Here is a 22,281-nt window from a genome sequence, read left to right on the forward strand (position 1 = left end):
TATTTTCACCTGTTCTTATCTGTACAGTACTTAAATCATTCAGTTCAGTACTTCGGCCACGTAAATGTGCAGCTTGTAAATGAAATTGCTGTATGTAATAAGCATGATTCAGTGTATATTGCTTTTGATCTAGACCCTCCATAACTTCATATTTGTACAAGATTACATTGATGGCCATTGATCATTGATCTGTAAACCCAAGATCAGTCAGTAGGACAAAGAGAATTTGATATATACAGTATCTCCTGGGGAAAAATCCAAAAACACACACACACACACATAATGATGGAGGGTACACCATCTGTTCATGTCTTGTTTAATTTTTTCCATGCAGACAGCAGCATTTTGTTGAAAAATGCTTTATATTTGCTTGTAATATTTACCCCTAGATATTTAAACTGATCTCCTAAGAAAAATGGTAAGGTGTCCAGTCTGATGTTGTGTGCTAGACAATTCACTTTTTTTGAGTCCAGATATGTTTTGAAAATCTGCTAATGCTTTTAGGCCTGCAGGTACAGAATTTTGTGGGTCAGATATATACAGTTACATTTCATATCCACATATAGTGATATTTTCTGTTAAAGTTCTTTTTTGACAATCCCCTTTAGAGATCTATATATAAGATAGATGTCTACATCATTCAGTGTCTAAATATACCTGTATAATACAAACACTGATTGTCCTTTACTTCAGTTTAGAGTTTTAGCTTAACTAAATCCCAAATGCTCTTTCCATTAAAAATTACATATTGTGGAATCAGAAGTCTGTATTAAAATACCGTAACACTCTACATCATGAAGGATAGTCATCCTGTTTCCTGACCATTTCTGGCAATCTACTAGAGGGGTATCATACCTATTCTAAATATGATAAAGAAGCACTCCCCAGCCATTTTTGTTTTCAATAGTAAATACTGTTTATGCTTTTGATCTGGGTTTTAATTTTTATCCTGAAAAGGTTAAAAAAAAGTCTGTGGTTACTATCACAATTTAATCAAGGAATAACTCTGTGGCAGTGTAACATCTGAAACATTTACAAAGGAAAAGCTAAAAAGAAAGATGTAGTCTCTAGCAATTTACCTGTACAAATCATCAGATGATCATGCAATAAAAATTACTAGCTGATAAAATGTGAAGTCTAACAATAATTATATGACTACTGTTAATTAAGTCCCCAATTGCAATTTACTTAATGGGAAATCTTATGAAATCATTACTGATATAAAGCTATTGTAAATAAATTGGTTAACAGTGATTCTGTAGAAACCAAAAATAAATAAATAAAAACAAGTAAACATTGTCCTAGCATATCCAGTGCATAAGCATTATTGGTTATGAAATATTTAGAAACAACTATCTGAGTCTCATATTGTGAAAACATGAGGATCTCCACAGTTGTTGATTAACAATATTTGTTGTCTGATCATAATATATAATAAGAGTTTGTAACATGTCTTGATTTGAAGCTACAATAGTCTTAGTAACAAACTAATATGCATTGTATTGTCGTAATTAATAATGAATGTCCACTTTGAAGAAGAGCATACATGCAGCTTTTTCATTTGTTGTGACTACCTCTAATAAATGTATTTCTGTGAGAAAATATAAGAGTACAGTACTGTGCAAAAGTTTTAGGCAGGTGTGAAAAAATGCTGTAAACAAAGAATGCTTTCAGAAATATAAGTGATTGTTTATTGTTATCAATTTCCAAAATCAAAGTGAGCGAACAAAAGAAAAATCTAAATCAAATCAATATTTGGTGTTACTACCTTTTTCCTTCAAACCAGCATCAATTGTTATACAGCAAATAATTAGCACTTCAATATTTGAAAGCATTCTTTGTTTACAGCATTTTTTTACACCTGCCTAAAACTTTTGCACAGTACTATATATGCAGTTTCTTATTATTTCAAATTTCTTGCTGTTTCCTCTGTCAGTACACACATCCAAGTAACTGACCACGCAGGGAAATACATAACTCGAACATCATGTGGCACAGAAGGATTCAAAAATATAAAGAAGGCCACACCAGTAGCTGCTCAGACAGCTGGAATTTCAGCAGGAGCGGTAAGAAAATTACATATTTTTTAATATTTTTTCCTTTCCCAACTCTTTTAAAAATAACACTAGTTTAATCCTGTAAGTATCTGTCATTTCAGCATATAAACATTAAACAATAAATCTATTAATTTTTTTTTATTCTTTAGGTAGAGAGTTAGTAAATAGTTTACCAGTTCCAGAATGTAATACTGGAGTGTTGTACCATGTTAGCCATTATGGATGTAATGAGAGGTCAAGCAAAATGACACCTTTTATTGGCTAACTGAAAAGATTATAATATGCAAGCTTTCGAGGCAATTCAGGCCCCTTCTTAAGGCAAGATGTAATGGAAATTCAGCAACAGCATAAAATGTAAAAAAACAAGTAAAAGTGCTAACCACTACTTAAGTGCACCACCTAGAACTATACACACAATATACCAAAGATACATTTGATGTGTCCCTAGAAGAATATTGGCACTATGTCAGAACAAAGTATCTATGTACAGGGTGATGACTGTTTTAATATTGTGAGGCATTACGCACCATGATAGCTGAGAGCAAGAAGAACCTCAGTGGCATTTCTTAGCACACCATGGTGGAATATACTAGTGGCTAAAGCTTCTCCCGGACAATAGATTGTGGAAAGAATGGGCAGCATTAGTCATGCTGGCATCTAAGTTTGAGAAATTGTGCATTTTTCTCCATTAGAATTAATTTTCATTGTTTAAACTACTGCTGTAATATCTTATTGCTTTTCACAAATTATTCATGTTTAAATCATAACATTTTGTCCACCTAATCTGTAAACGGCATGTACTTAGCTTTATTTGTTTAAAGCAATAAAATAATTTTTTTTTTTTTTTTTTAAGATTGTGCCAAAAAACTTAATTGTGGCTGTCCCCTTGATATTTTGCCGTTCCATTTTTTTCTTTTCTTTTGAGTATTTTTTATTATTCTCTGCAATGAGAAATAATTCCATACTTTCCATTAACTGTCCTTTTCCTTTTTGTTTTTGGGATTCTCATGTAATTTTGCTGTATATTATTGCTATTCATGGATTGCTTGTTTTTTTCTTTTCAGAAAGCACATAGCAAAGGAGTGTTACATGTGCGAGTTGTAGTGAAGGGTCTGGGACCAGGACGCATGGTAATACTTTCAGTTTTACGTGATTATAGCACCAAAGCTCAATTTCTATGCCAGGCTGTTAATTAAAAGTAGATTCTGCTTTAAGTGCTGCTGTCCACATTGTTTGTGTGCCAACAGTTTAGAATGACAGGCCTCGGTATTTAGAGTAAGATTTTTATGGTTGCTTGTTTTTTTTTCATTATAGCACTCCTTCAGACACTGTGAAAAATACAAAAATTAAGGTAGCAAACAGTACATCATATATTCAGTTATGTTTTTGAGTCAAAATAATTTTTTAAAAATCAACACCCAAAATATAAATACAGCCAAAAGATGTTAACACTGACATATCTGGATATCTGGTGGAGCCTGGATGTGTACCTGACAAATTTTTTACCTTTCCAACTCCAGTAATTACTATGTTGTATGTAACAGTGTGTTAGAGCCAGTACTTTCTCAAATGAAAGTTTAAGAGACAGCAAGTAAAGAAAAAACAAGTGGTAACAGGCAAGGGTTCAGTTTGTACTGGGTTTGGACTTTATTAATATTTTTCTTGTTCTGGTACTAAACATTAAGTTATTATTCAAAATCATTGTTCTTTTCTGTGGTTTCTATGCAGTACTTCATCTATAAACCTTTCAGTTGCAATGTGCTATTTCTGAATGGAGTATTATGGCAATTTAGAATGGTTCTTTGATTTATAGGTTAAAACAGCAAGTAAAATAAAAAGGTCAAACACAACCCAGGCATCTTTATTTTATTATTATGTTAATGAATCTTTGCTGAAGTTTTTAAGAAGCTATGCAGAGACCATCATAAAGAGTATTTGTTTTTTTTTTTCCTGATTTGAAATAATACAGACCATCATTTTACCACTGAGTTAGAGAGAATGGATTAGGATTCTTCCTATTGAGCAAAATAAATCTCACTGCAATTAGTGTGGTGTAGGATATTACAGTTTATTTTCCATAGCTTATTCCATCTAGTATTACTCCAGATGTAGCTGTTAAGGCATTAGGAGTAATTTTAAATTAAAGACAATCTTAGAGATATACAAAAATCTTTGCCCAAAATGGGTTTAAGTGTAGGGCATTTGTCAAAACATGTGACCTAGTGATACAGGTGCTTGATGATGACGCTTACAGGTTGGACCTTGCCCTGGACACTTTTTAAATAATTTTAGATGAGATATGTGTGATCAATGGGCAGCTTTTAATTGAATCATGGTATGTTTGATGCATTGCAAACTATAGTGTAACTTATGAATGGTTGAATTTCATTCCTTTTCTGAAATTATAATTGAATGATCTCTTTCCTGTTGTTCCCAATGATCTTTAATGAGCATGTTCCTTAAAACATGTTTTGCTGTACTTTGTGGATTCTGTCTAAATCTTCATCTACCCTATCGACTTTTATCTCTGGGATAGACATATGTGAAAGATGAGGAAAGTTGGTCAGGTTGAGTTTAAATTTGCAGGTTTAAATATAGAAAACAAAGTTTCTCTGGAAGATTAACTGTGGAACTAAATTTTGCATCTTTTGCATTACTATTATCAATGTAGAGATCTTTATATGTTACAAGTGCTTGTTTCTTCTTATAGAGAGAATAGTCCATAGGTTAAAGGATAAGTTAGGTCTTTGTCAAATAAAATTTATTTCTTCCTTTAATCATGGTATATATACTAACTTGTGACATTAAACTGTGTTCTAAAGTGAAATGTTTTTATAAATTTTAAAAAGACTGCACCTTACAATATGGCATAAGGTGACCTGAATCCAAACATGAAAAAAGGCATAAACTTCCTAAATATGTCAATTTTTTAAGGTAAGAAAGAATGTTATCGGGTATTAAACTGTGTCTTGAGTCTGCACAAGTATTGTAAAACAGTGCGTTATTTTAGTATGAAATTTAAAAAGTAAGCAAACTGTGAGATTTGGCCATTTTAAAAGAAGGAAGCTCTGCAACTTGCCAACTGTCCCTCCACAATAACCTTTTACCCTCAGGGGTTTTGGTTTCCTCTAGCTCGTTTTATGAACTTTTATATTCAGAATCTACTACTTTCTGGTATGTTTTATTTGAGGATTTAGACAAATAAGCTATTGTTTTAAATCCGCAAAATGTCCGACTATAATGATTAGGATACATTTAGCATTATCGCTGAACTGTATGTATAGAAGCCAGAATATACTTAAGAGTAAATCCAATAGATCAATGGGAAAGAAAAACAACAGAGTGAGGGAAGAGTCAGAGACGAAAAAAGCAAAATATGCAACTCGAAGGTACAGTGATGCAACTGACAAGGTGGTGCACATGTAGAAAATGCAATGTTATGGCTACTTAGGGAGAGTGCCTCTGTTACAGGGAGTGAGATGTGCTACTTCCACCACTGAAAAACATAGATATTTCAGGGGATGAGCCCACTTTGGTACATGAGGCTGTAGTATGGCACAACAGAAAAGAGTGTAATTTTCAATTATCAAGTTCTGCAGACATTTGTCCACCTTCCAAAAATAAACCTAGAAGAAACAGTCAAAATCTGAAGGACCAAATGGGCAGCTTTCATTAGAGTAAGTTTGCTTATGAATATTGTTGTCATTATTTCCATGGACCACATGATTCAAACCCATGATTCTAGGACCATGAAACAGTACTAGTAACTTTTGTTCTACCTTGCCGCTCTATATAAGAGCTACTCATCTTAACAGTATTCAGTTAAGAGAAAGACTTTGCTGTTGCTATTACTTTATAGCTCTACATTTCAGCCTGTTTCAGTTGCAGCGAAGTGACTCATGAGAGATACAGTATGTTTGGAACTGCAGTTGCTGTTTTTTTTGCTTTTCCACCTCTTTGGTTGCAAGTACTTGTTCAGAGAAATTAGGACTACAAACTCACAGGTCTGCTTTCAGAAGATCTTCCAATCAAGTTATAACATGCAATTTAAGAGATACAAGCCATAACTTTAAGGTACCGTGGTTACCATGTAGTGTTACCACATGAGGGGTTTTAATTTTTATATAGTATGTCCCAATTGTTATGTTAGTAACAGTACCTTTGGCATAGATTCCTGGTTTGTACATATGGGGTCCGTGTCTTTAAACAGACTTGCAGGTGCAGATTCACTTTAGAGCACAAATGTATGTGGCAGATTGATATATTCAATAATTCTGCAGAAATAACTTTGAATTGAAAATACCAAACATACCCTTTAAAGGTTGAAATAGCAGATTTTCATGTATAGGACCAGAGAGGATTGTGGAAATTGTAGTGTGTAGTTGTAGACATTATGCGTGTTAAACCGGATGTGAAGGATGTAGTGGGACATTTCACATGCAGCAGCCAGAAACTGTCATTTGCACTTCTGAATCCATTCCCCACCATTTAACCGTAAAGACTTTCAGGAATGTGTAAATTGTCTGGGGAGAGTTGTTTGTGATGTATGTTTTATGTACTTATTAATAATTTTTATTGCTAGGTTTGTAAGTAGTTGTGTATATATTTGATGTCTAATATATTAGTAGTAGTTAGGTGTTGGCCTGATTCTATCCATCCCTCATTTTTGAAGTGTATAAGTACATTCACTACGCAAATCTGTTTTGACACCTCATGCTACAATTATAAGGAAGTCAATGAAGCCTGTAAACACATTCTTTTCTAAATTTACATTTAAGACAATGATAGGCACATTTTCAACCATTTTCTTGACAGACAGAAACTAAACTCCACCCACGATGGCAGCTGTGAGCAGACGCACAAACAGGAAATGTATTCTTACTTCAAGGAAAGTAGTTACAAGAAGCATTAATAAATAATTGTTTCTAGTTTCCTTTCAATATCGCAAGGATGCCCCATAAACGCAGCAAGCATGTTTTCTTAAACTCAAACCTTTGCCTCTTCAAAGTGGACTTACTTGTTAAGTTGTTTTTTTTTTTGGACCCAGATTCCGTAAGCCCTATTGTAATGGGCACAAACAGACAATGTGTTTTTTAAAATTATTTTAAAAAGAAAAAATTAAAAAAAGGTACACTTTAGAGTACAGTTTTATGTGGAAAAATAATATATACCATAATTGTGAAGAAATAACTTTGACTTAAAAATACAAAACTAGGCCTTCAAAGGCTGAAATAGTCGATTTTCATGTATAGGACCAACAGATGGGAGCTTCTCAGCTTGAAAACCAGTAGCTTTTTTCTAAATTGAAGGTAATTATTGATGACTAGAGCACAGGACAAACTATACAAAAAAGATTTAGAATCGGATTTCCTATCCATTGCCAACTGAATTGTTGTAGATACGTGGATGTCTTCTAATTTCCAGTATTTCATTGTGTGATTATTTTCAGCCCAGTAATAGAAATGAAAATTGGATAATGAAATACTAATACCTTTTACACTTTTTCATTTCCATAATGATGGTGGTGTGATTGTTTGTTTTTTTTTGTAGTCATAATATAATATTCCAGTTGTTGAGCCAACCTTTTCCTTTCAAGGTGCCTCATTTGGTGATCTAGTATATTCCTAGTCAGTTCTAGAAATATCTGTAGTCGGTTCTGATGCCTTTTTAATATGCAATTTATCTTGTATGTTTCACATAAAAAGTAATGTGTCCTATTAAAATGTCTTACAGTATTTTCAGATTGCTCTTTCAGAAATCTCTGGGGAAGCCATTGGTCTTTAGAAGAATATTTAATTGTATGGATGAGTTTTATAAAGTCTTCATCGGGTAGGATCAATGGGATAAGTTACCAGTTGTAAGGATATTAGATAGAGCATAAGGATTTGAGCTACAAAAATAACAGGACTGTTGTAGGGGATAACTATTGATTAGTGTTTACAAGATTTAATATTGTATAGTAAAATCAAGTCCCCATGGGTGTCACGATTTTAGATGCTACAGGTATAAATGCTGAGGATCTTTGTAAGTCTAGATTCAATACGCAATTAAAGTCTCCAGCCATTGTAAGTTTGAGTGTTCATGCTGGAAACTAATGGAAAAACCTTAAGCATGATTTCTGTATTCTCCATGCTCAGTGTGTATACATTAGCCAGAACTAATTTAGATTTGTATAGATTTCACTATCACCCATAATATATTGTCCTTCAGAATTGGATACTACTTCAGTGGCTAAAAATGAAATTGTTTTGTGAATTAAAATTCTCACAACTCTGATTGTCCTTATAGTTAGAATGAAGAATTTGTACAACCCAGTGTTTTTAACCAAAACTGATCCTTGCTCATTAAGTGGATCTCCCGTAAAAATACTATCTTGACCTTTAAGGATGTGAGATTTGTCAGTACTTTTTCTCGTATTGTAGTTCTTGAGACTTTTAAGATTCCAGCTTATACATATGATTTGATTAATCTGAATTGTACTGTTTTGCCTTCCATCTTTATTAGTGTTGCCACCAATTTCACATCCTTATTGCTGGGTCTTGCAGCCAATAAACTGACTAATAAATTACAGAATGAGACCACGTGGGGAAAACACACACAAAAAAAACTTGTTCTCATTTCCTTCTCTATCCACACCTCACCAAATCCTCCCACATCTTGCTTTGAGAAAAATGAAGCTAAGAAGCTAAGATCACAAATTCATGAGACCCAGTTCTCCAACATGTCAAGGAATATGGCACACCTAAAAATGCATAGTCTCAGGTGAAACTGAAATTCCAGCAGTTACAAATTTAATCAAAGAATGTCCTGGTAGAACAAGCCGACAATAGAGGTTAATCATAAAAAGAAATAATGAAAAATGTCGACCAAAGAATGTCAGGTCTTATACAAATAAATTTGTAATTTAAGCATTGTATCAATGTGAAGATTCAAGAATAAAGAAAAAAAGAGTCTAGTAAATATTACAAATGTGAATAATAGTGACACATACTTTGGCTCCTTTTGGAGTGCTCTAACAAACTAAAATACTACAAGTAAAAAAAAATTAAAAAATAATAAACAAAATGAGGAAACTTATGTATTGATATACAGTCCCCTCCAAAAGTATTGGAACAGCAAGGCCAACTAATTTGGTTTTGCTGTGCACTGAAGACATTTGTATTTGAGATGAAAAGATGAATATGAGGAAAGAGATCAGAGTTTCAGCTTTTATTCCCTAGTACTTTCATCTAGATATGTTAAACAACATAGAACATAGCACAATTTGTATCAAACCACCCAGTTTTTCAAGTGAGCAAAAGTATCAGAACAGAATGTTTTCAACTAAATTAAACTCAAAATTTCTTAATATTTGGTTGCATATCCCTTGCTTACAGTAACTGCATCAAGCTGTAACCCATGGACTCCACCAGATTTCTTGTTTCTTTATTGATTATGCCTTGGTTGCTTTTACCACAGTATCTTTTAGTTGTTGTCTGTTTTGTGAGGGTTCTTTCTCCAGTCTTCTCTTCATGAATTGAAATGCATGTTCAATTGGGTTAAGATCAGGTAATTGACTTGGCCAGGCCAAAACCTTCCGTTTTTTCCCCTGATGAAGTCCTTTTTTGAGGTGGCAATGTGCTTTGAATTATTGTGTTTCTGCATAATAAAATTCCCCTAATTAGTTGGGATGAATTTCTCAGTAAATTGGGAGACAATGTGTTTCTGTAGACTTCTAGTTCAATCTGCTACTACCATCATGAGTTACATCATCAATAGAAATGATTGAACCTCTTCGAGAAGCAGCCGTACAAGCCCAAGCCATAACACAACATCCATCATACTTCACAAATGAGCTTGTATGTTTAGTATCATGAGCAGATCCCTTCTTTCAACATACATTGGCCTTTCCATCACTTTGGTAGAGGTTCACCTTTGTCTCATCAGTCCATAAAACTTTGTTGCACAACTGTTGTGGCTCATCTCTCTACTTTTTTGCTTATTCCGATCTGCCTTTCCGATGTTGACTGCTGATGAGTGGTTTGCATCTTGCAGTATGGCCTCTATGCAAGTCTCCTTTGAGTAGTAGACTGTGATATTAGCACCCCTCCTCTTTGGAGGTTGTGCATGATGTTATAGACTGTTGTTTTGGGGTTTTTCTATACTTCTCTCACCATGTGCCTGTCATCAGTTGTTGATGTTTTCCTTGGACGACCATTTTGATACCTGTTGCTCAGTATGATGGATGGATGCTCAGTATACCAATGGTTTCCTTCTTTATTGGGGCATTCCAAATTGTAGTACATGCTATGCCCAATATTTCTGAAATACCTCTAATGGATTTTCTCCCTTTTCTCAGCGTCAGAATGGCATGCTTTTCTTCCATAGACAGTTTTCTGATCTTCATGTTGGTCTACCCTTCTTAACCACAAATGGAGTTTCCACAAGTGAAAGCTAAAGTTTAAACTTAGAATAGATATCCAGGGATTGTAAATGATTAAACAATGAATCCTATATGACACAGCTGGGTAACAAGAAACGCCTGTCAGTGGTTATGTTCAAATACTTTTGCTCACTTGGAAAAACTGAGTGGTTTGATACAAATCGTGCTGTGTCCTGTGTTGTTTAACATTTCTGGATGTAAATACCAGGAAGTAAAACTCTGATCCCTTTTCTCATATTCATTTTTTGATTTCACACACAAGTTACTTCAGTGCTCAGCAAAAACAAATTCATTTGCCTTGCTGTTCCAGTACATTCAAATTTTTAGGAACACTATACTAATACTGAGTAGGGCCTACTTTTGCTCTCAAAAGCGCCTCACTTCTTCATAGCATTAATTCCACAAGAGAAATATTCCTTTGAGACCTTGGTCCATGTTGACATACTTGCTTCATGTAATCTCTGCAGATTTGTCAACTGCACATTCATGCTGCAAATCTCCTGTTCTGCCACATCCCAAAGGCATACTATTAGATTTAGATCCAGTAACTGGAAAGGCTGAACTGAACACATGCAGGGAGTAGCAGTCAGATTATCTGCTGCTCTAGAGCTGCATGTTTTGCTTGTTGTTTTTTTTTTTTTTTTAGAGATGGGAACAAGTTAAAGTGTCTCTCACGGGACTTCAAATTGTTTTCCAAGAAGATCACGTCTTGTCTCCCTAGTCTGCCTCCCCAAGATTTTTTTTTATAATTATATATATATATATATATATATATATAATAGTTTCCATCTATTTTCATATTTACAAGAACCTAGGGGTTATCATTCAGTATTGTTTGCAAGGCATGAACTAACTGTAGACAGCAGCACACCAGTACATCATATGAGTGCTTCAACACTCATGCTCTGTGACTCCAGAACCATTTAGAGTCACCAGTTAACACATATCTTTGAGATAGAGGGGAAACCAGAGTAACTGCAGAAAACTCATACACCGAAGGAACATGCAAACTCCAAACTGTGATCAAGGTGGGATTTGAACAGAATGTCTACAAGATGACAGACCGCAGTGCTTGCCTCTATGCTACCACAACCTGAGTGATGTCTGACTTAATTCTGATTCTAATCTTGGAGCCTGAGTAGTAAGAGCTGCAGTTGCACACTTTTGGAGCTTGTGTTTGATGTGTGTTACTTTACAGTCCCTTTAAAAACTAATGGCACCCCTGGTAAAGATAATTTAAAACGTTTAAAAAAAAAAAAACAAAAAAAAATCACCTTTGCTCTTTTTTCCAAATTGGTAATTAATTAATTTCTCAGAATTAATAACATAATGTGTTTTTATATCATTGCTGTTGGACCTTTTTTTACTGTATAGTAAAATGTTGTATGTGTTTTCTTGCAGTCTGCCATTAAAGGATTAACAATGGGTGGATTAGAGGTAGTTTCCATCACAGACAACACTCCCATCCCTCACAATGGCTGTCGACCAAGGAAAGCACGCAGGATTTAGGCTGTTGTATGTAAGAGCAAAACTTCATCCTTGTGACCATCGTCTGGATTTTACTAAACTCAGGTCATTGAACCTCTTCATTTATACAATAAATATTTATGTTCTGTTACAATAAATATTTATGTTCTGTGTTTATTTTTTATTCGAGGCAGGATGTTGTGATTTACAGCTATTTGCTTTGTTTGTGGTTCTGGCTATGTGGGTGGATCACATAACCTTCTTTTCCAAGAATGATAACTCTAGGGGAAATTAATGATTTTTAATAAAAGACAAAGTGAAGCGAAAACCTATAAATCCACCGTACATTTAGACAGGACAAAATAATCATTTAAATATTATTTAAAATCAAGGTTATACAGTTTGGATTTATAAAATACTGAGCATATAAAATCAGTTGAGAAAATTTGCATTTGTGTGATAAACTGGAGGTGTATTTTCTGCAACAGAATAACATTGAAGTAAATCTGCATAAAATAATGAATCTTTTGTTACCTTTCAAAATAGGCAAAAGCTTCATTAATTGATTGCATTTATTTTAAAGCAGATGAATATAAGCTATTTATTCATGGAAACCTAAACATGATTATTTTATTAGCAGAACCTATTTATTGATGTGTAGGTTTACTTTCTGTCAGAAACTACATGCTGTGTCAGCATTTCAAATTATTGACATAATGTTAGAAAAAAAAAAAGTACTCCTCACCCTATAAGATCTAATAGCGTGGAGGGTAATACAGACTGGGGGTATTCTACGTTGAAGAAAAAGATTTCAGAGCTACACCTTTTTGATTTGTAAAATATTATTTGGAAAACAGTGTAAGGTATTTCCTAGAGTGTATAGAATTGGTACATGCAAAGTGAAATTCCATTATTTGGAGACGAACAATTTGTGAGCTCTCATGTTAAGCTTCTGTGTAAGAAAGACGAGAACCCAAAAATATGCGTGCCTCTCAAAAACTTGCTATCCAAACTGCAGTATTCAGTGGCTGAGGATGATGGCTTTGCAGTACATAACACATTTAACACCTGTAGGAGACTGGGCACACATTAAATGCAAGGTAGCATGCCAAGATGTTGAAACCTATGATATAGGAAGGCAAAAGATGTGGTCTATTGAAACAAAGAGCTCTGATTGATTTGTCCAAACCGAGCACAGGAATAGTTACATTAGGCACAGCATTTTTTATTTATTTATTTATTTTTTTCCCGTGTGATTGGCATCTAATATTGGCCTCCATCTTCCAAAACTCACTTCTCCTGAACAGGGTGATGGAGCAGCCAGTCCCGCTCAATAAAGGCGAGAACAATCCCTGAACAAGACACCAGTTAATTTCAGGGTGAACATAAATTCAAACCTAGGGCCAATTTAGCATTATCAGTCCACCTAACCTGCATGTCTTTGAAATGTGGGAGGAAACTGGAGCACCCAAGTGAACACAATGAGAACATGCAAAGTTCATGCAAGGAGAACGCATGATATGAACTCTGGACAACTTAATGTAAGGTAGCAGCACTACCACTGTGCTGCCATATTGGCACCCTTAGTCCATAAAAGGAAAATGGGCTGTGAAAAAGTCTACTGTTTATCATCAAAATATTAACAAAAACATATCCAACTAAAGCACAATAATTGAATTTAAAAAAAATCTAATCATAAAACAAATATTTTTCTCAAGTAAATACGTACCATAATTATTAGCAACTTTTCATTTAATATTTTGTGCAGCCTGTTAGGATATAGTGGGTTGGAGAATGACTTACTGACTTTGCGCAGCCCCCTTTGCCTTCATCTCCAGTAATGCCTAATGAGGATGGTGAGTGCATGTCAAGGGATCTAACGCCATTTCTCCATACAGAATCCTTCAGATTTTAAAGTCCAAACATGTGGATTCTTCTGTTCAGCCCTTCCATATTTTTTCAAAATCCAACAGTCAGCTGGAAAATCATAATATCTGCTGAATGTTTATAAGAGTCCATGATACCATGTATCCTAAGGCTGGGTTTATACTTCACGCGACGCATGCTCCAGCGGACACTCCTTCTACACAAGCGTTTTACTGTTTATATGGCGTACTTTACGTAAATCTGGAGGAATCCAGCAGGTGGCAGTGCAAGATACTCTCACGGTGAGTACAGGTTCGGCTTCTCTGTGTTGTGAATTGCCTGGAACACCCATTAAATTCCGATGACACCTTACTGCAATATCTCTGAAAAGGATGTTTAATGATTAAATCCATAAATCCAGGGATGTGTCCATTCCAACAAGCATTGGGCACGAGGCAGAAACAATACCTGGACAGGGCCTCAGCTCATCGCAAGGTGAATACAAGCACACACATACACTGGTCATTTTAGTGCCACTAAATCTGCATATTTTTGGAAGGAAACTGGAGCACAGTGTGGAATCCAAGCATGGAATACCAGCGACGTAACTCCATGCGAGACAGCAGTGCTAACACTCTGCCACCGTGTCACCCCCATGTGTGTAATTATTAACAGTATTCATTATTTAAACAAAATGTAACGATTTATCTGTAAAATGTAACATACATACTTTAATGCATTTCATCATGAAAGTGATATCAAGTATAAATCTAAAGATTCTAAATTTGCAGAGAGTTGGAATATCATACATTTAATGTGTTCTGTGTGGTGATCTATTGCTGCTTGCCGTAGCGATTAAAAACTGGGATGACATTTACAACGGTCTGCTTTAATGATATAGTAAACTACGAGGTTAAAGTGGACATTGCAAGATTAAAGCCAAAATTTCCACTTTAATCGTAAAATACACGTTTTCACCATATCCTTAATTTTTTTTCTCAGTGGTTCAAATGCAGCGCTGTAAATTATGTTGCTGTTGTGAAGTTGCAAAAAAAAAAAAAAAGATGGCATGTGAGACTTTTAAAATGTATCGCGTCATTACGATCGGGAATATGTGACACTCGAATATAAAAGCACCACAAATGCATCTGTATGTCGGCATTTTGCTTCACTACATCAAACCATTCATCAAACATCGAAACGCGCACATCGATCCCGTAGGATCCGCATAGAGGCTTTCAGTCACATGTAGATAGTAAACAGAGACTCTGACTTCACATTTCGACTTTTAGCACACTGCGCCCCCCTACTTTTTGCTGGTACTGCAACTCGCACATGCGTCGTGTTAATTTCTGAGGACCTGCTCAGAGGACACGTGAAATGAACGCTGGGAACACATGGCAGCCATGATGTGGGCGCATACACGTTCTGAGCGTGAAATATAGACGAGCCCTTTCAAGTTGTCAAGGGCCTTTGAGAGAATAACAGTCTGTCCACCACTATAGTTCAGAGTGCCTGCCTTTTGTTACCTCTACTCTTATTAATAAAGTATCTATCTATCTATCTAAACCACCTCTGGTGGTTAATGCTGAAAAGCTCTCTTTTTGGCTCACCTGACACCATAATTGGGTCCTATCAAAAAATTAGTGAGTATTTAGTTTGGGGACTGCAGACACTTTCTTCTGGCAACCTTCCCAAACAACTTAAGGTTATGTACTATAGGTGACATTTGATTGTAGTTTTGGAGAATTTCTGACACCAAGACCCAACTAATGACTACAATTCTCCCTCTTTGATCCTTGGAGATTCTTGGGCCTCCTAAACCGTTTTCCTCGATGTGCATGGGGTCAGTGCAGACACCTGTGCCCATCCAGGCCAATTCTTAACATCTCCAGTTACTTTAAAATTAATGAATTGACCACTTCATCTGTTCAGCTATTTTCTTATAGCCATTTCATGATTTATGCAGTTCAGCAGCCTTTTGCCGCACATTGTTATTGTGTTCTTGGGTCTTTCCCATAATGCAGAATTTAGCCAATGTGTTGCCGAAGATGTATACCCCAGTGAAACGGCAAGTCACGGCTGACCACTTGCAACTGCATCAACACTTACATGAACTTAGAAATATAAAAAATGAATGGGAATAAACCAGTTAGATTTTATCCATATATTTTCCTAGGGATGCCAATAATTGTGGCATACATATATTTGAAAAAAAAATGTTTTATATTTTTGTCCCTTTCAATTATTTTACTTCAGTTTAAGTCTTTTTTATTAAAATTTTGAATAAAGATCAAAAAGATAAATAATAGACATTTTTCCCGGCCCATTTTTGCTTTTATTTACCAGTAGATGGCACTGTACCTGTTATGTCTTCTCTTTCAGATTACAGTTGTGAACTATTTCCTGCCAGTATTCACTTTTGTCTGTAAAATCTGTTGATGAAAACTTACTCAAGACAAGTTGCAGCAAGTGCTTAAAATGAAAACTATTCATTTTTTAGGAAACTACAACTTGTGCAAACATAAGAAATAAAAAGACACTTAAGATTTAAATGAATTTAAGTTTGAATTTAAGTTTCCCCCATCCCAACAGTAAATACTGGCTATGCTTTGCTAAGGCCAAGGGGTCGCCCACGTAACACCTGGCTGCAGGAGAGAGGGGGTCATTTCTGGAGAGTGGGACTGGACTGCGTGTCTACCTGCAGGGGCCTGCCAAGCAGGATCCCAAGCTGTTTCGTTGTGTGGTGGGTGCGGCAACATGCTGTACCAGTGCATGCTCCCCGACCAGACTAGGCCTTTTAAAGCACCCATTGTGAAATTCTGTCCCATCAGCTCCTTTCTCTCCCTTTCATATGCCTCCCTTCTATTTATTTATCCCAAGTATCTTTCCAGATTGCAAATGTGGCCTGTTTGATTAAAGTCTTTGCCTCACCCTTACTTACTGGAATATTTAGATCAATATTTTGCTTTTTTAATGATTGGTCAATCTGACGGCAGTTTCATTTCCTTCTATTCCAATATGTGCTGAAATCCACAAGAACCATACCATAATTCCCATATTCCTCAGCTGAAACAAACTCAGTCTGATTTCTATCATAGCATTTTGCCATCAGGCAGATACTCCAAATTTTAGGCATTTCAATACAGATAATGAATCCGAGTAGATGAATGAATTTCCTTTAATTTTGTTGTTCTTTTGTAAAAGTGACAATGACAATAAAGATTTATCTATCTAGATCACGGTACATCCTCCATGCACCACAGAGAGGAGAGGTTAGGAGCGCTCGCTGATACAGCGCATTGCCGCACATGACCCACCACATGACAAACCAACTCAGGATCCCAGATTAGGACCCGAGTGCAGCCATGCAATGGGTGGCACCTCAGCACTACACCAGTTCAGATGGAATGGAACCAGTGTGAGATTTTTTATGGTGGCTGGAGTGCCATTTTTGCCACAAACCCCCAGGTTTTTCCCTACAGGTTGGAGGGCCTACATGCAGGGCTGGATGCAGATTAACATCATACCCAGGATGGAGCAATTGCAGGTTAAGGGCCTTGCTCAAGGGCCCAACGGAGTAGAGTCTCTTTTTGTGTTTATGGGATTTGAACCGGCAACCTTTCCTAGCCTCAGAGCCACCACTCCACCAATGCACTACAGTGCTAGTAAAATCGCCACCCTTTTTGATGTGTAAACTGATAACTTGTCAGATATTCACTTCTTGCCCGAAACTTGAAATTCTGGAATGTAGTATGCTGTCTCTGCATAGAGAGTACTAGAGTCTTTTGATCCATTTGTAGATATTTTACTAATGCCATAATATTAATATCGTTCACATTGATCGACAATCTCCCTGATTCATATCTCCCATGTTCTGCAGAGTGATATGTACCTTAGATAGAGGAACCAACCATGGAAAGAGAATAAGTAATACCACACCAGGGACATACTGTATATGACATCACTAAGATTCATGTCTTCTGCTTGTTTATTCCTAACCAATCCAAAACTATTAATCCTGCTGCTAAGATGTTCCCTGAAATCTGTAAATATATTCTTCTTCATGACCATAAAGATGAACCCAATATGTCATAGCTAACTGAAGCCTATATAAATGTAATAGCATTTGGCCTACTTTCACCTGTACCACCGAGACGGGGGAAGATCTAAATACACCATGACACATACGTAAAGCTTGTGGTTGTAGTCCATCTAACGTTTCTAATACAGATGGAGCAGCAGACCTGTAAGCAATACACCCAGAATCTATAACTGATCTTATTAATGACCAATATTATGTATTGAGAGATTTTCTATCGTCCCCCTAGTCATACAACACTAAACATATAATGACAAGAAAAACTTTCCACTTCCCTGTTATTCTGTTGGTATGATGTTTTCAGGCAAGTCTCACATCCATCCACATTCCCCAGAATGTGACACTGACACCTGTTCAGTAGATTGTCCATGTAATCACAGATCCACTGCCGACTTAGATTTTCTTTTACTAAAACGAAATCCCAACTGAAGCCCATCATCGGCATATAATAACTTACATATGCCAATATAAAGCATATTGAAAATATAATTTACTATTATATTGAACAACATCAGGCTGCAGACACTACCTTAGGGAGTGCCATTTTGTAAATTATATGCCTTTGAGTACTCCCTACCCACCCTGATTTGAATGGTCCTTTGAAATAAGAAATTGATCTAATTATACATTCATCACCTTATAACTAGTTTTTGTAATTTTATCAGCAGCCCCACTTTCCAGAGCACACCATATGCTTTCTCTATATCAAAGAAAATTGCCTCCAGCACCTCCTTATTGGCCTCCTGACGTCTGATCTTTTACACAATACAAAATCTAAAGTCACTCTGTCCTTCCTAAATCCACACTCGTGGAGACAACAGTTTTTCCTTTTCCAAATAATATGTCAATCTGTCAGTCATCATTTGTTTCATCATTTTATCCACATGTCAGGTTAATGATATAGGTCTATAACTAGCTGGATCTGATTGTTCGTTACCTGGGCTCAGTACTAGAACAATCACTGCTAACACCCATTCTGAAGGAAGGTGGCCAGCATTATAACTTTGGTTTAGCAAATCTACCACTTGTTGCAACTTACTCTCAAGCAAATGAGTAAATAACATGTCACACACATGTTATTGGGAGACTGAATGATAGCAATTCCACTCCAGATCAGGGGGCGGTGGGGTGCACTGACTGTCTCTAACAATCCCTTGCAGACCATCCATGGGAAATCCTGCAGGGTTCCAGCACCACGGATGACGTCACTTTCAGGTCCGGGCACCACAGATAACGTCACTTCTGGCTCCGGGCACCAAAGATGACGTCACTTCCGGTTCCGGGCACCACAGAAGACATCACTTCCGGTTCCGGTCACCACAGATGACGTCACTACCTTTTCTCAGCATATAAAGCCGCCATCTTAACTACATAGCTCAGTTCTGTTTTGGACTCATATATGTGAACACCTCTGTTCAATTTAAAACATTTTTGCAGCCAACGAACAATATACATGTGGCTGCCCCAAACCTTTTTGATGACTTTGTGTTGTTCTTGTGACAAATTGAATAACCACTGAAAGATCTGCTGTCAGCCTCCAAAGATAAAGACTGAGGGTGAGCCTTCAGTGGTCACATCAGGGTGTTCCCGCCTCTATGTATTACTCCTGCAAAACACAAGGATGACAGGAGAACACAGCATAATACATAAATACTAAATAATAATACAATATTAACAAAAATACATAATTACAAGAAACACCTGGAAAATAATAATTTAAGTTAAACAGCGATTACAAAAAATAAATAAAAAGAAAAACAACCAGAAGCCAGGGACTGCATCATAACATTAGGTAAATGATAACATGCTGATGGCAAGATACAAAGCGCCTATTTCACATCTTTTTAAAATCATACATACTCTAGTTAGTTTATCTGGGCTTCAGTCTTATACAATCTACTAATTAATACATTATCTTAGCATTTGCTTTTACAATTGGAGTAGCCTACTAACCTATTTGCATACATCCCAGTATCCTCTCTCTTCCCTGTGAGACATTGTCACGTGTTATCTTCAGTCCAAAGGGCCATCTGCCTGCCACACTTCTAAGTACACACTACCAAAAATAATTTTAGCTTTCCCAGTTTATTTGCTTAAGAGCTGCATCTTATTGAAATAATCCTACAATCTAATATTCACACAAATTAAATATTACTAGTCTTACTTAACAAACTATTAAAAAATCAGAGGTTTTCACACCGATACATAATGTATGACACCTTGCAGCTCACACTAGTTTTCCTCCAGACGTTCTCCAAGTATCAAATGTAGCTCTGATTAAAAACTTAAGTTGAATGGCATCCACCTTAATAAAAGGATAAGCGTCTGTGTGTCCACCCAGTAGCTATGTTTCTGTGATTCCAAGATGATGACGCATCACAAACATCCCGAATACCATACCAAATGGCATATAATAAAAACAAATGCATTGCATTTGTCATTCCAAGAGATGGTGCACCAAACATTTGTAGTAATGCATTTTATTACTACAAATGTTTGTGATGCACCATCTGTTGGGATGACAAATGTAATGCAGTTTATTACTACATCTCTATATATATCCTCTTTAATAAAATCCCTGTGTGTGTCCATGTGTCCGTGTGTGTGTGTCTTCTGGTGAAGTGCGCATGCGCGGGGCACGGTGCGATGCTTCAAAGGCCACCTGACGTGTCACACAAGACAGAGAGGGCGGGACCTATAAAATATCGCGCGGCCGATCCAATCGGATTTCGGTAAATGAGGTAAGACCTAAAACATAACACACGAAAAATCCAATTGGGTACTGAGACGCGGAGACCTGCTTCCCCAAAGAGGTGGGATTAGTGTTTGTTGTTGTGCAAGTGTTCACTCTGAGGATGTCAGATTTGCGATTAACATACTTGGCCCGGTAAAGTTGTAAAGTGTTTTCCTAAGTATACGAATTTTCATGATATTACAATAGGATGACTTTTAAAAGTAAATTTATTTTCGCACACATAAAATCCGTTTCTGTGGAGACGCCATGCATACAATAATCAGCTGCACGCCAGCACAGATTAAAATACTTGCTGGAGAGACGTATTACTGTGAGAGAAAATTAAAAGCACACAATACAGTGACGCATATTACAGCCACATACAAGCCAGTATTACTGTAACAGAAAATAGATGGTCCTTTGCCATTTAATATAGACCGATCCTACTAATGTTTATGCACTACTATTCTAGCGCCCGTTATTGTAATATATGTCTAGTATATATATAATGTCTGTATGTCTGTCCGCTTTTAATGAGAGAACTACTTAACAGATTTAGATCATGTTTTTTTCTAGAATTTACTTTAACATTCCGGTTAATTTTGCAACTTCTTTCATGATGCTAGGTATCATAGTTCACTTTGTGAGGGATGGCCGGCCATATATTCCGGTCCACACCTCCAAACCGCCAGGTGGAGCCCTCCCAGCAGTATGGAGGCTCCTCAAATTCCAGCAGGGCCTCATGGACCATGTAGTTTTTATAAACAGCCCTGCTGTTTATAAAAGGGAGGCTTGCGGAGTGCTACGTGCCCTATAACCCGGAAGTACGTCCTGTATCACATGACCAGAAGGAACAACGTGCTTCCGGGTTGAAGAAAAGGACTTTTAATCTGACCCGGAAGTGATGAGGAATGATGGACTGCAGGGTTGGAACCACTTCCGGGTCAGGAGATATAAAAGAACCTTGGGAAAGCCCAGACGCTGAGTTGAGCTGGGAGGAAGGGTGGCTAAGTGTCTGGGAGTGGAGGATTGAGAATTGCATTATTGAGTATTGTTGAAAAGTATTGTATGAGTAGTGTGGAGTGGAGGGTGCTTAGTGCACATTATTATAATAAAAAGAAGAAGTATTACACTTTTACCTGGTGTTTGGCGTGGTACCTGAGGGTTCAAGGGAGCAATAGCGCCCCCTACTGCTACACTGGTGTAGTCGGCAGGATTCTGTGGTTGTCGATTTGGCAGAGGACCTGTGTTATAAAAATTTTGTGGGCAGAAAACCCTAAGATGGTACCAGTCATGAGCACGGAGGTAGAAACGCCACACTCTACAGGCAGCGCGGCGGTGATGAGCCTTGTTTCATATTGGTTCGCGATGGGAAAGAAATCGGTCAAAAAGAATGGGAGTACCCAAAAGAAGCAGACCCTGAATGAGGCGGCGAAAATGTGGACATACCTGACGGGCAGTGAGGAAGACAAAGCCCTGATAGTTGTCGAGAAAGCTCATTCGTTATGGCAACAGGAGGGCTGTCAGAGGACAGACTCACAGGAGCTTGGAACACGCCATCTGAAGTCAGAGGTATGTGCCTGGAAAGCGCCCGTTGCGCTGGGACCTTTCTTTTCCTATTTTGAAGAGGCCT

General features: G+C 36.8%; 1 protein-coding gene across 2 annotated transcripts in view; it reads left to right on the forward strand.

The window, feature by feature from the left end:
• mrps11 (mitochondrial ribosomal protein S11) overlaps window positions 1-12,104 on the forward strand; it is a 36,154-nt gene extending 24,050 nt beyond the window's left edge. For both annotated transcript variants that reach the window (XM_051920846.1, XM_028823517.2), the window contains 3 exons: window positions 1,937-2,066; window positions 3,122-3,187; window positions 11,881-12,104. In XM_051920846.1, the coding sequence (XP_051776806.1) occupies window positions 1,937-2,066; window positions 3,122-3,187; window positions 11,881-11,988 (304 nt within the window). In that variant the 3' untranslated portion in view covers window positions 11,989-12,104. The remainder of the gene's footprint in view (window positions 1-1,936; window positions 2,067-3,121; window positions 3,188-11,880) is intronic.
• The last annotated feature ends 10,177 nt before the right edge of the window (window positions 12,105-22,281 follow it).

Source organism: Erpetoichthys calabaricus, chromosome 17, assembly GCF_900747795.2.
Source record: "Erpetoichthys calabaricus chromosome 17, fErpCal1.3, whole genome shotgun sequence".
Lineage (NCBI taxonomy): Eukaryota > Metazoa > Chordata > Cladistia > Polypteriformes > Polypteridae > Erpetoichthys > Erpetoichthys calabaricus.